Below are 11511 nucleotides of genomic sequence, written 5' to 3'. Positions count from 1 at the left end.
GCCTTTTTGAATTTCCCTCTGGATATATCTATCTATCTATCTATCTATCAATCTATCTCTCTATCTATCTATCTGGATATTAAACGTTTGAAAAATACTTGGTCTCTCTCTCTATTTAAAAAATTGCACGACACTTTTTATGTACTTTGTATGATGGTTGAGCCGAGGAAAAGCAGCAGAAGAGTTAACGTTACATTATGTCTTTCACCACCTTTGCGCACATAGTCATGAAGAATACAAGTTTGAGACCAAGGCAACAGCGCCCTCTTCGGTTAAAACAACTTGACAGAACTTTCTAGCTTTTAAGTCATCAAGCTCGCTGCTCAGCAACCAGGTGGTGATATAAAGACAACGAGCAGGTGCACATTGATGCACAGTGCACACGTGTTTTGAGCGACAGAAATCGTTCTTAGCGCCTAAGAAACATAGTAACTTTATTTCCCTTACTTTAAATACATGCCATACAAGATAAGCTGCAGCTCTACCAAGAAACGTTTTATACAAACTTAAAAAGTCCCTTTGCAGCGCCACTTACCGAAATTCAGCCCACAGTAGTTTTAACCCGTTTATAAATCTGTCGTTGCACAGCAACATGCGCAGCAGCCGTGCGCAGCAGACCGTGCGCAGCAGCAACTCCCACGAACACCGCCGAGGTGGGCGAAACCATTATCCCTGACGAGGAGGTAAAATAGACTCATCTTTTAAATTCATACTATACGATAACAATACTTTTAGGATGGTAACTTTATGTGAAACGTTATGAAATTAAGCTGTGTCTTTTGTAGTCGTAATAGCGTGTATGATGAGATTGAAATAACTGAAAACGTAAATGTTGTAGCCCATAGACAACAATGGTACTTGCATCTTACGTTGGAATGAACATTTACTTCCTGAAACTCAATTCGGAGATGGCGATATTTTGATATTTTGGTTGCCTGTGTTTAGTAATTTCTATTAATCCAACCGTCATTTGATGCTCTGCCTTTGCCTTTTGCACAATACAGGCTCGCATTAACGATAACAATCTGTGCTACCTGTTAGGCTACATTACTTTAAGAACATCTACCTTGTGTTTAAGACAGTGGGCTAGCTACTGCGGCTAATTCTACCAGCCTAGATTTAGCTAGCAATTAGAGCTTTAGGGTTGTGATTAATCGGCTCGTTTCCGTTCAAATAACAAACAATCTTTACAACTTGACTGCTTTGCTAACCCAGTTAAAGCCAAAGTCATGAGTGCAGACGACCCTAACCCCGCCGCCACACCCACTCCTTGTGAAGACACTCAGGGAGATGGACGATGGATGTCTTTGGTGTGTAAAATAACAATAACATATAAAACAAATAGTCATAGATGTTCAGGTTATCCCAGTCTGGATGTGCATGTTTAGATTTGTTATAGTTAAATACCAAAAGTCTGACCGATCGTGTTGCATTTTCTGTCAGGCCATTCAGTAAATTAGATTTATTTGTTACTTTGTCTTCATGAGAATAATTAATTTATATGAACTGTGTCAAAGCTAATGAGGTCCAGTTTAAATAATAAAATGTGTAAAAAAAAAAAAAAAAAAAGGGGGGTATGTATTGAAGCCTATGATGTTGCATCTTGTGGGAGGCTAAGTATTGTTTAAAAATATCAAAGTCTGTGTTTTTATTTTTCTCTTTGTAGCACAACCGCTTTGTGTCTGACAGCAAAGACAAAGAACCTGAAGTTCTGTTTGTTGGAGACTCTCTTGTTCAGCTTCTGCACCAGTCAGGGGTAAAAAAAAAAAAAAAAAAAATGATATCACGCTTTTCAGTTTATGGTCATGTATTCAGAGTTTGATAGGCTTGCGTTGTTCTCTTGCATCTCTCTGACTACTTCCTTGTTGTTCTGGTTTACCTGCAGATATGGCGAGAGCTGTTCTCTCCTCTCCATGCCCTCAATTTTGGGCTGGGAGGTGATGCAACACAACATGTGCTGTGGAGACTGAGCAACGGTGAACTGGATAATATCAGCCCAAAGGTTCAATTCACTTCTGTAAACAGAGAACATTACCATACTTGTTCTGTACAACAGTAGACCCATTGTGCTTAGATCAAATTCCAGGTAAATTTGGCTCTGTGTGTTTTGTTGTGCTGCAGGTTGTCGTGCTTTGGGTCGGCACTAACAATCATGGTAACACTGCAGAACAGATCTGTGGAGGCATTATGGCTATTATCCAAGTTGTCAAGAACAAGCTCCCTCATGCCCAGACACTTGTACTGGTAGGTTTTCTTTCCGATGCATTCTTAGAAGTTGGTGTTTATCTGCTCATCTGCATGTCCGTTAAAAATGACAAATCACCCCATTTGGTTTTGGGTTTTCTTTTGGGATTAGGTAGACGGTAGACTTTGGTAAATTACAGAAGTTAACTAATTGGACTTCACTAGATTATTGCTAAAGAAAATACTTTTGATTTAGAATTGTTAACTATTGTAAGATGTGCTGCATGAACTATATTTGAATAATGCGTATGTTTGGTTTAGCTACAAATTTCATGTTAGTTTCAAGTATAGGAAGGTATTCCCACACACTGACTCAATGCCACAAAAAAGTGGTTGAAACATCAGGATTTGATCAACTTTTCTGTGGCAGTCAGTAAGTATGCGGGGGTGCCTTCTTTTTCTTCTTGTTTTTGAATTTCCCTGCACCTACGTGATGTAGTATTTATAACCACCTTCCTCATTTGAGTTTTAAGTGACAGAAGGGCGACAGGGTATTTTCTGATTGACTGTTTTATCTTAATTTTTACAACCCTTTCTTTATATACTAAACTCGTTACATACAAGACTATCGGTGACAATGCAAGCAAGTGTTTCACCTTTAAACCAGTAAAATCACTTTGTCTCTTTCCAGGGTATACTGCCTAGAGGCAAAATGCCAAACCCTCTGCGGGAGCGAAACGCCAAGGTGAACAAGCTGGTCCAGGAGGCCACATCCTCCCTCCCACATGCCTCTTTCCTAAATGTGGACCCAGGATTTGTCCACTCCGACGGTAGCATCTCCCATCAGGATATGTACGATTACCTTCACCTGACCCCTGCAGGCTACCAGGCTGTGTGCAAACCCCTGCACACCCTTCTCACGTCCATGCTAGAAAAGCCTGCAGAGAACTGAGCCAGAAGGTTACAAACTTACACTACAGCAGTGGTCCTCATCCCTGGTCCCAAAGAGCATCACACTCAGCTTTGTATGCCTTGAATGATGGATAGAATCAATTATTAAGGTCTTAGAGCTGCACATATTATCTTCCTCATGGCCAGGGCTGGTGACCACTGTTACAGTTAATGGGACCATAAAGTCTTTTGTGTTAATGAAACAGTCAAAGTTTAATTTTTCTGTGCTATTCAGAGACAAAGTCTTACCCATATTCCCAGTAGGCATCTGTTTCACTTGATTTTTGTTCTTGAAGTGTTTTTTCCATAGAGGGATTATTTAATTTCTCTGCCCCAAATTACACATAATGAAAATGATGAGAAGAAGCTCTTGTTGTATATGCACTTCAGATGCCCTGTAATTATGAATAAAGCTTGTGAAAAGATGCAGCAACGTTTTCCTCAAGTACAGATATGCAAAATATGATTTGCTGCAGCTGATTGAAAAGCTTTATTTATAACAATTTTCTCCAAATCTCATCAGCTATAGCTCTCAAAGCCTTATTTATCCTGGAATATGACATAATGCACTGTCCTCCTGGGGCCTCTGGAACGGGAAGTATTTGGATAATGGTGTGAGACTTTGTCTTTATTTGCCTTTATTTGCCAGCGAAAAAATATAAGATGCAAAAACTGCCCTTGCCAGAAAGATGCTGTAATTTTTCACATTGATTTCTCGTTTTCACTGTTACATTTATTTGGTAAAAGCTTTGTTTACTTTTTGTGGTGTCTGATGACTGTTATAGATGTTGATTTGAAAGACCAAATGTTTTTGATTGACCGTTCCTGTCTTATTTTATCATGTCACATGCTGTCCTATATAATTTTCCTTATTGCTTCATCTATTGTAGCAGCAGAATCTGAAGTGACAGGCTGTTTTGTTACAAACATAGATGTATTTTAGTAGGATTGTGAAGTTGTGTTGATATTTCTAAGATTGCTTCTGCTTCAAGTCTGATCTCCTCTGCAACATAATGGCCCATCAGAGCATGGAAAAAGGCTTTACTTCACACTAAAATGCTTCTTGGGTAAGGTTTGTGCTACAGAATGTGACTCATGCTTCAGAATGGCTGATTGTATAAGTGGTGGAAGAATGCATTAAACATGAAAACAAGATGGTTCAGTGCCTGTGATTGATTGCCTGATCAGATGTGTGTGGTGATACTAATTAGGAGACATTGATTTTCACAGATTCAGCGACTTACAAACGCCTTATCCGTCCTGGTAGAAAGTATCCATACAAAGAATTTGTAAACAAGATATTCATTGCCTTTTCTTGACAGGTTTTCTAGAAGTCTCAGACATGGCTGTGGGCATTTTTGAAACTTGAGGAGAGGGAACAAGTCCCACCTTGCACTTGCTTCCAGCCTTGTCAACATCAACAGGAGACTTTTGTTATACAGTTGTGATGCAATACAATACCTCATAGTTTTCTGCCAAGGGTTCATATTATGGGTTATAAGGATTGTTGTATGTGACAGTAAGTAATTGTATTGCAGTAGTGTTGACAGGGCTAAAAAGTGCCCAGCAATGTTTAGGATTTTAAGCCTAAAAAGTACCAAATTCTGCAGCCAGGAAAGTGTTAATAATTCTTTATATACACCAGGCTCAAGCATGAGCAAATATATCACTTTGATGATCAGTTTCCCACAAACAGATGGTTAAAAAAGATAACTCTTAAGATAACAACACGTGAAAGGAAAGTTCACTTGAGGCATGAAACCTTGCACATTCCCAAGTGGCGCTTTTCTGCAGAGCAGTATCGTGCGGGTCCCTCACTCTGCCATGACACAATCAAACAAAACAATCTCTTTCTTTGTAGCCAAGCATCACATTTCCTATTATTCACATCCATCCACTGTTAATTAAGGTACTGGTTGGCCAAGACATGCTTCATATAAACTTACAGTTGATGAATGCGCACGGCTATGATTTCAGAAATCAACACCGTCCTTTATAAGGCGCCACCAACAACAAGCCGTTCATTCCTTTAGAGGGACTGAAGTTAGTGTACATACAGGATTACTTTTCCTGAATTTACTGTATTTTACTGGAACATGGGATCAAAGATGTTTTTGCTTCTGTTTCTTGGACTGTTTATACTAACTGATCACAGCCAAGGTATTGTAAACTTTATGGGTATCATCAAATGTAATGAGTTTTAAAAAATAATAATAATATTCATATCCTGCAGTTTAATTCTGTGATTTTTGTATACTGTTTTCCATTTTTCTAAGGTGTTCCTGAGACACCTGAACAAACCCTGGATGTTGGCACAGTCACTGGTGAGACTAATGTTTAAAATAAAATCCACAAGAGTTACTTGAATCACTTGAACTTTTATTATTTTATTGTGTTTTCTCAAAAATGATGTAAACTGTGTTGTAGCTTCTGTTGTTGGAGAGCCACAGGCAGTTGCAAATTCATTCAACACCCCAAGGCCGTGTAACTGTAAAGGTAAAAACAACGTTATCTGAGTATAAAGAAAATAAAATACACATCTATTTTCGGCCCATCTGATTTATTTTTTTTTTTTACGTGAGCTTAGCTTTAGTATAAGAGTAATCCATGACCCTAACCTCTTCTACGTTCTATGTGCTTGTTTATTTGGCTCACCTTTAAACAGGACAAGACATGATGAATACACCCTGCCTTTGTCAGCAGCCTTCCAGACGCAAACGCAAGCGTGGAGGACGAAGTATGATACAGTTTTTTACATTTTTATTTTAAATAACGTAAAAATAAACTAATGATCATCAATTTAATCAGCCTTCTATTAAGTATATGTAAGATTTAAAAATGTTTTTTTTTTTTTAAGATTTATTAATATTCTAATACCCTAATGAATCTGTTTTTTCTTCTTTCTCTACCTGTCTGGATTATTGAAACCTCAAGTGAAAAAGCTGTGCCAGAGGAAAAAGAGGAACCTGAAGAAGTGCAGGGGTTTTTTCCAACCTCAGAAAGGCAGTAATACCAGCAAGTTTCGTCCCAGTGTTCCAATATGAACAACACTAAGAGCAAACCTTTATAAATACAAAAATACTTACTGTTTATGTATGTGGATGATGCTATGATCATTGACCTATACTATACAACTCCTATATTTGTTTGTATCCAAGCTATCATTTTACCAAGGACTTCTGCAAAATGCTTTTAAAGGTCACATATTATCCTCCTTTTCAACAAGTTTAAATAATAAAAAAGTAATAATTTGGGAAATTTCTTGTTATAAATCTACTTTGATCCTGTTTTTTAGTATGCCTATAGACCCCTCTATTTCAGCCCTCCTCAGAACAGGCTGCTTCTGTAGCTTTAAATGCGAGTGGGGCTGTGTCTGACCACGCCCCTCTCGAAGAAACACCTAGCTGTGGGAGTGTCCCCCAGCAGGGGGAGGGGTTAAATGCCCTTCACAAAGGGAAAATCTCCAAAGGGCCTGTTTCTCACACATCTTCTGAAAAAATCAGAGCAGGCCAAAGATGGAAAGGGATGGACTTTTCTCATAATAGGGGGGGTTGTTAACAGACTAGGGACACATGTTATGGTTAGAAAAGCATGGGAAAGTGTATTTGCAAATATACCTTTAAAACTGGTAAAAAAAAAAAAAAAAATGTTTTGTTGTATTTGCATTAATATCTTTGGAGATGTTCATTACAGAATAACTTTCTGTTACTTTTTAATTAAAATACTTAAGTCAATTAAGTACATGCAAAATTGATTGTGTTCATTTTTATTGATTAAAAAAATAGAAAGGCCTACTCTAAATCATTGCATAATGCGATTAAAATTCACTTAGAATTTACATGTTATTGCACTAAACAAAAAAGCTGCAGCTGATCAGAGTGAGGAAGTACAAAAACAAAAAATACAGAGGCATCTTAGATAAAACATTTGAAGAGTTTCCTCTTCTTGCATTATAAAGAAACTTAAAATACTTTATTAAACTGGCTTGAAGGCTAATCAAAATCCACCACAATTAAAATGTTCTTTCTTGCATGACAGCACTTAACATAAAACAAACTAAAGGCAATGCAGTAAATGAATAACATTTGTCATTTTTCACCATCAGAATGATTGTATTGTTTGTTAATGAAAATTATTTGAATAAGTGAAATATCAAACAGAGATTTCTTACTGGAATCAAAGCTGGACACAAATCAGATTCTTATGGCAGCAGAATATTGTACACACAGTCACATCCCATTCATTTTGGTTGTTGACAAAGCCAGGAGCAAGGGGCCTTTCGGTCTGTTTCTCAGAGTGAAGACTCAGTTGAAGAGCACATTTACAGACAAAGCAAGAAGACCCATCATCAGAGCAGCTTTGGACTGGGTGTGGAGGCCAACGGCATGAGCTAAGAAGGAGGACATTACAGAATAATGACACATAAAGAAAAACACGATGAGGGATGAAAGTTACATGCTCTACAGAATGTGCTTGCACTTATTCAGGTGATGATTTAACGGTTGCAATCATAGACAAAAGTGAATAAACTGGATTTAAAAAAAATATATATTCTCTATAAAAATATAAAAAAGTTAATCAGCAATAATTAATTTAAAAGGCTGGATCAGTTTCATTCATACATTAACTTTGAGCTGAAGTGATTTCACAAAGATAGGCAGTTGCAAATTCATTCAACACCCCAATGCCGTGTAACTGTAAAGGTAAAAACAACATTATCTGATTATAAAGAAAATAAAATACACATCTATTTTCGGCCCATCTGATTTTTTTTTTTTTTTTACGTGAGCTTAGCTTTAGTATAAGAGTAATCCATGACCCTAACCTCTTCTACGTTCTATGTTCTTGTTTATTTGGCTCACCTTTAAACAGGACAAGACATGATGAATACACCCTGCCTTTGTCAGCAGCCTTCCAGACGCAAACGCAAGCGTGGAGGACGAAGTATGATACAGTTTTTTACATTTTTATTTTAAATAACGTAAAAATAAACTAATGATCATCAATTTAATCAGCCTTCTATTAAGTATATGTAAGATTTAAAAATGTTTTTTTTTTTTAAAGATTTATTAATATTCCAATACCCTAATGAATCTGTTTTTTCTTCTTTCTCTACCTGTCTGGATTATTGAAACCTCAAGTGAAAAAGCTGTGCCAGAGGAAAAAGAGGAACCTGAAGAAGTGCAGGGGTTTTTTCCAACCTCAGAAAGGCAGTAATACCAGCAAGTTTCGTCCCAGTGTTCCAATATGAACAACACTAAGAGCAAACCTTTATAAATACAAAAATACTTACTGTTTATGTATGTGGATGATGCTATGATCATTGACCTATACTATACAACTCCTATATTTGTTTGTATCCAAGCTATCATATTACCAAGGACTTCTGCAAAATGCTTTTAAAGGTCACATATTATCCTCCTTTTCAACAAGTTTAAGTAATAAAAAAGTAATAATTTGGGAAATATCTTGTTATAAATCTACTTTGATCCTGTTTTTTAGTATGCCTATAGACCCCTCTATTTCAGCCCTCCTCAGAACAGGCTGCTTCTGTAGCTTTAAATGCGAGTGGGGCTGTGTCTGACCACGCCCCTCTCGAAGAAACACCTAGCTGTGGGAGTGTCCCCCAGCAGGGGGAGGGGTTAAATGCCCTTCACAAAGGGAAAATCTCCAAAGAGCCTGTTTCTCACACATCTTCTGAAAAAATCAGAGCAGGCCAAAGATGGGAAGGGATGGACTTTTCTCATAATAGGGGGGGTTGTTAACAGACTAGGGACACATGTTATGGTTAGAAAAGCATGGGAAAGTGTATTTGCAAATATACCTTTAAAACTGGTAAAAAAAAAAAAAATGTTTTGTTGTATTTGCATTAATATCTTTGGAGATGTTCATTGCAGAATAACTTTCTGTTACTTTTTAATTAAAATACTTAAGTCAATTAAGTACATGCAAAATTGATTGTGTTCATTTTTATTGATTAAAAAAATAGAAAGGCCTACTCTAAATCATTGCATAATGCGATTAAAATTCACTTAGAATTTACATGTTATTGCACGAAACAAAAAAGCTGCAGCTGATCAGAGTGAGGAAGTACAAAAACAAAAAATACAGAGGCATCTTAGATAAAACATTTGAAGAATTTCCTCTTCTTGCACTATAAAGAAACTTAAAATACTTTATTAAACTGGCTTGAAGGCTAATCAAAATCCACCACAATTAAAATGTTCTTTCTTGCATGACAGCACTTAACATAAAACAAACTAAAGGCAATGCAGTAAATGAATAACATTTGTCATTTTTCACCATCAGAATGATTGTATTGTTTGTTAATGAAAATTATTTGAATAAGTGAAATATCAAACAGAGATTTCTTACTGGAATCAAAGCTGGACACAAATCAGATTCTTATGGCAGCAGAATATTGTACACACAGTCACATCCCATTCATTTTGGTTGTTGACAAAGCCAGGAGCAAGGGGCCTTTCGGTCTGTTTCTCAGAGTGAAGACTCAGTTGAAGAGCACATTTACAGACAAAGCAAGAAGACCCATCATCAGAGCAGCTTTGGACTGGGTGTGGAGGCCAACGGCATGAGCTAAGAAGGAGGACATTACAGAATAATGACACATAAAGAAAAACACGATGAGGGATGAAAGTTACATGCTCTACAGAATGTGCTTGCACTTATTCAGGTGATGATTTAACAGTTGCAATCATAGACAAAAGTGAATAAACTGGATTTAAAAAAAATATATATTCTCTATAAAAATATAAAAAAGTTAATCAGCAATAATTAATTTAAAAGGCTGGATCAGTTTCATTCATACATTAACTTTGAGCTGAAGTGATTTCACAAAGATAGGCAGTTGCAAATTCATTCAACACCCCAAGGCCGTGTAACTGTAAAGGTAAAAACAACATTATCTGATTATAAAGAAAATAAAATACACATCTATTTTCGGCCCATCTGATTTTTTTTTTTTTACGTGAGCTTAGCTTTAGTATAAGAGTAATCCATGACCCTAACCTCTTCTACGTTCTATGTTCTTGTTTATTTGGCTCACCTTTAAACAGGACAAGACATGATGAATACACCCTGCCTTTGTCAGCAGCCTTCCAGACGCAAACGCAAGCGTGGAGGACGAAGTATGATACAGTTTTTTACATTTTTATTTTAAATAACGTAAAAATAAACTAATGATCATCAATTTAATCAGCCTTCTATTAAGTATATGTAAGATTTAAAAATGTTTTTTTTTTTTAAAGATTTATTAATATTCCAATACCCTAATGAATCTGTTTTTTCTTTTTTCTCTACCTGTCTGGATTATTGAAACCTCAAGTGAAAAAGCTGTGCCAGAGGAAAAAGAGGAACCTGAAGAAGTGCAGGGGTTTTTTCCAACCTCAGAAAGGCAGTAATACCAGCAAGTTTCGTCCCAGTGTTCCAATATGAACAACACTAAGAGCAAACCTTTATAAATACAAAAATACTTACTGTTTATGTATGTGGATGATGCTATGATCATTGACCTATACTATACAACTCCTATATTTGTTTGTATCCAAGCTATCATATTACCAAGGACTTCTGCAAAATGCTTTTAAAGGTCACATATTATCCTCCTTTTCAACAAGTTTAAATAATAAAAAAGTAATAATTTGGGAAATTTCTTGTTATAAATCTACTTTGATCCTGTTTTTTAGTATGCCTATAGACCCCTCTATTTCAGCCCTCCTCAGAACAGGCTGCTTCTGTAGCTTTAAATGCGAGTGGGGCTGTGTCTGACCACGCCCCTCTCGAAGAAACACCTAGCTGTGGGAGTGTCCCCCAGCAGGGGGAGGGGTTAAATGCCCTTCACAAAGGGAAAATCTCCAAAGGGCCTGTTTCTCACACATCTTCTGAAAAAATCAGAGCAGGCCAAAGATAGGAAGGGATGGACTTTTCTCATAATAGGGGGGGTTGTTAACAGACTAGGGACACATGTTATGGTTAGAAAAGCATGGGAAAGTGTATTTGCAAATATACCTTTAAAACTGGTAAAAAAAAAAAAATGTTTTGTTGTATTTGCATTAATATCTTTGGAGATGTTCATTACAGAATAACTTTCTGTTACTTTTTAATTAAAATACTTAAGTCAATTAAGTACATGCAAAATTGATTGTGTTCATTTTTATTGATTAAAAAAATAGAAAGGCCTACTCTAAATCATTGCATAATGCGATTAAAATTCACTTAGAATTTACATGTTATTGCACTAAACAAAAAAGCTGCAGCTGATCAGAGTGAGGAAGTACAAAAACAAAAAATACAGAGGCATCTTAGATAAAACATTTGAAGAGTTTCCTCTTCTTGCATTATAAAGAAACTTAAAATACT

The 11511-nt window shown here is 36.5% G+C and overlaps 1 protein-coding gene across 1 annotated transcript; it reads left to right on the top strand.

Moving 5' to 3' along the window:
* Positions 1-870: 870 nt before the first annotated feature.
* pafah1b3 (platelet-activating factor acetylhydrolase, isoform Ib, gamma subunit) lies at positions 871-4290 on the top strand. The gene is made up of 5 exons (XM_020656710.3): positions 871-1310; positions 1667-1756; positions 1886-2002; positions 2122-2244; positions 2876-4290. The coding sequence occupies exons 1-5, from the start codon at positions 1230-1232 to the stop codon at positions 3134-3136; spliced, it is 672 nt and encodes a 223-aa protein (XP_020512366.2). The 5' UTR covers positions 871-1229; the 3' UTR covers positions 3137-4290.
* The last annotated feature ends 7221 nt before the right edge of the window (positions 4291-11511 follow it).

Source organism: Labrus bergylta, chromosome 8, assembly GCF_963930695.1.
Source record: "Labrus bergylta chromosome 8, fLabBer1.1, whole genome shotgun sequence".
Classification (NCBI taxonomy): domain Eukaryota; kingdom Metazoa; phylum Chordata; class Actinopteri; order Labriformes; family Labridae; genus Labrus; species Labrus bergylta.
This window is presented reverse-complemented; position numbering and strand designations above follow the sequence as displayed.

Excerpts from the sequence above, each read along its gene's own strand:
- pafah1b3 (XM_020656710.3), top strand. The coding sequence starts at position 1,230 with ATGAGTGCAGACGACCCTAACCCCGCCGCCACACCCACTCCTTGTGAA. Across the intron at positions 2,003-2,121 it reads TGGATAATATCAGCCCAAAG|GTTGTCGTGCTTTGGGTCGG; the intron begins GTTCAATTCACT and ends GTTGTGCTGCAG. Across the intron at positions 2,245-2,875 it reads ATGCCCAGACACTTGTACTG|GGTATACTGCCTAGAGGCAA; the intron begins GTAGGTTTTCTT and ends GTCTCTTTCCAG.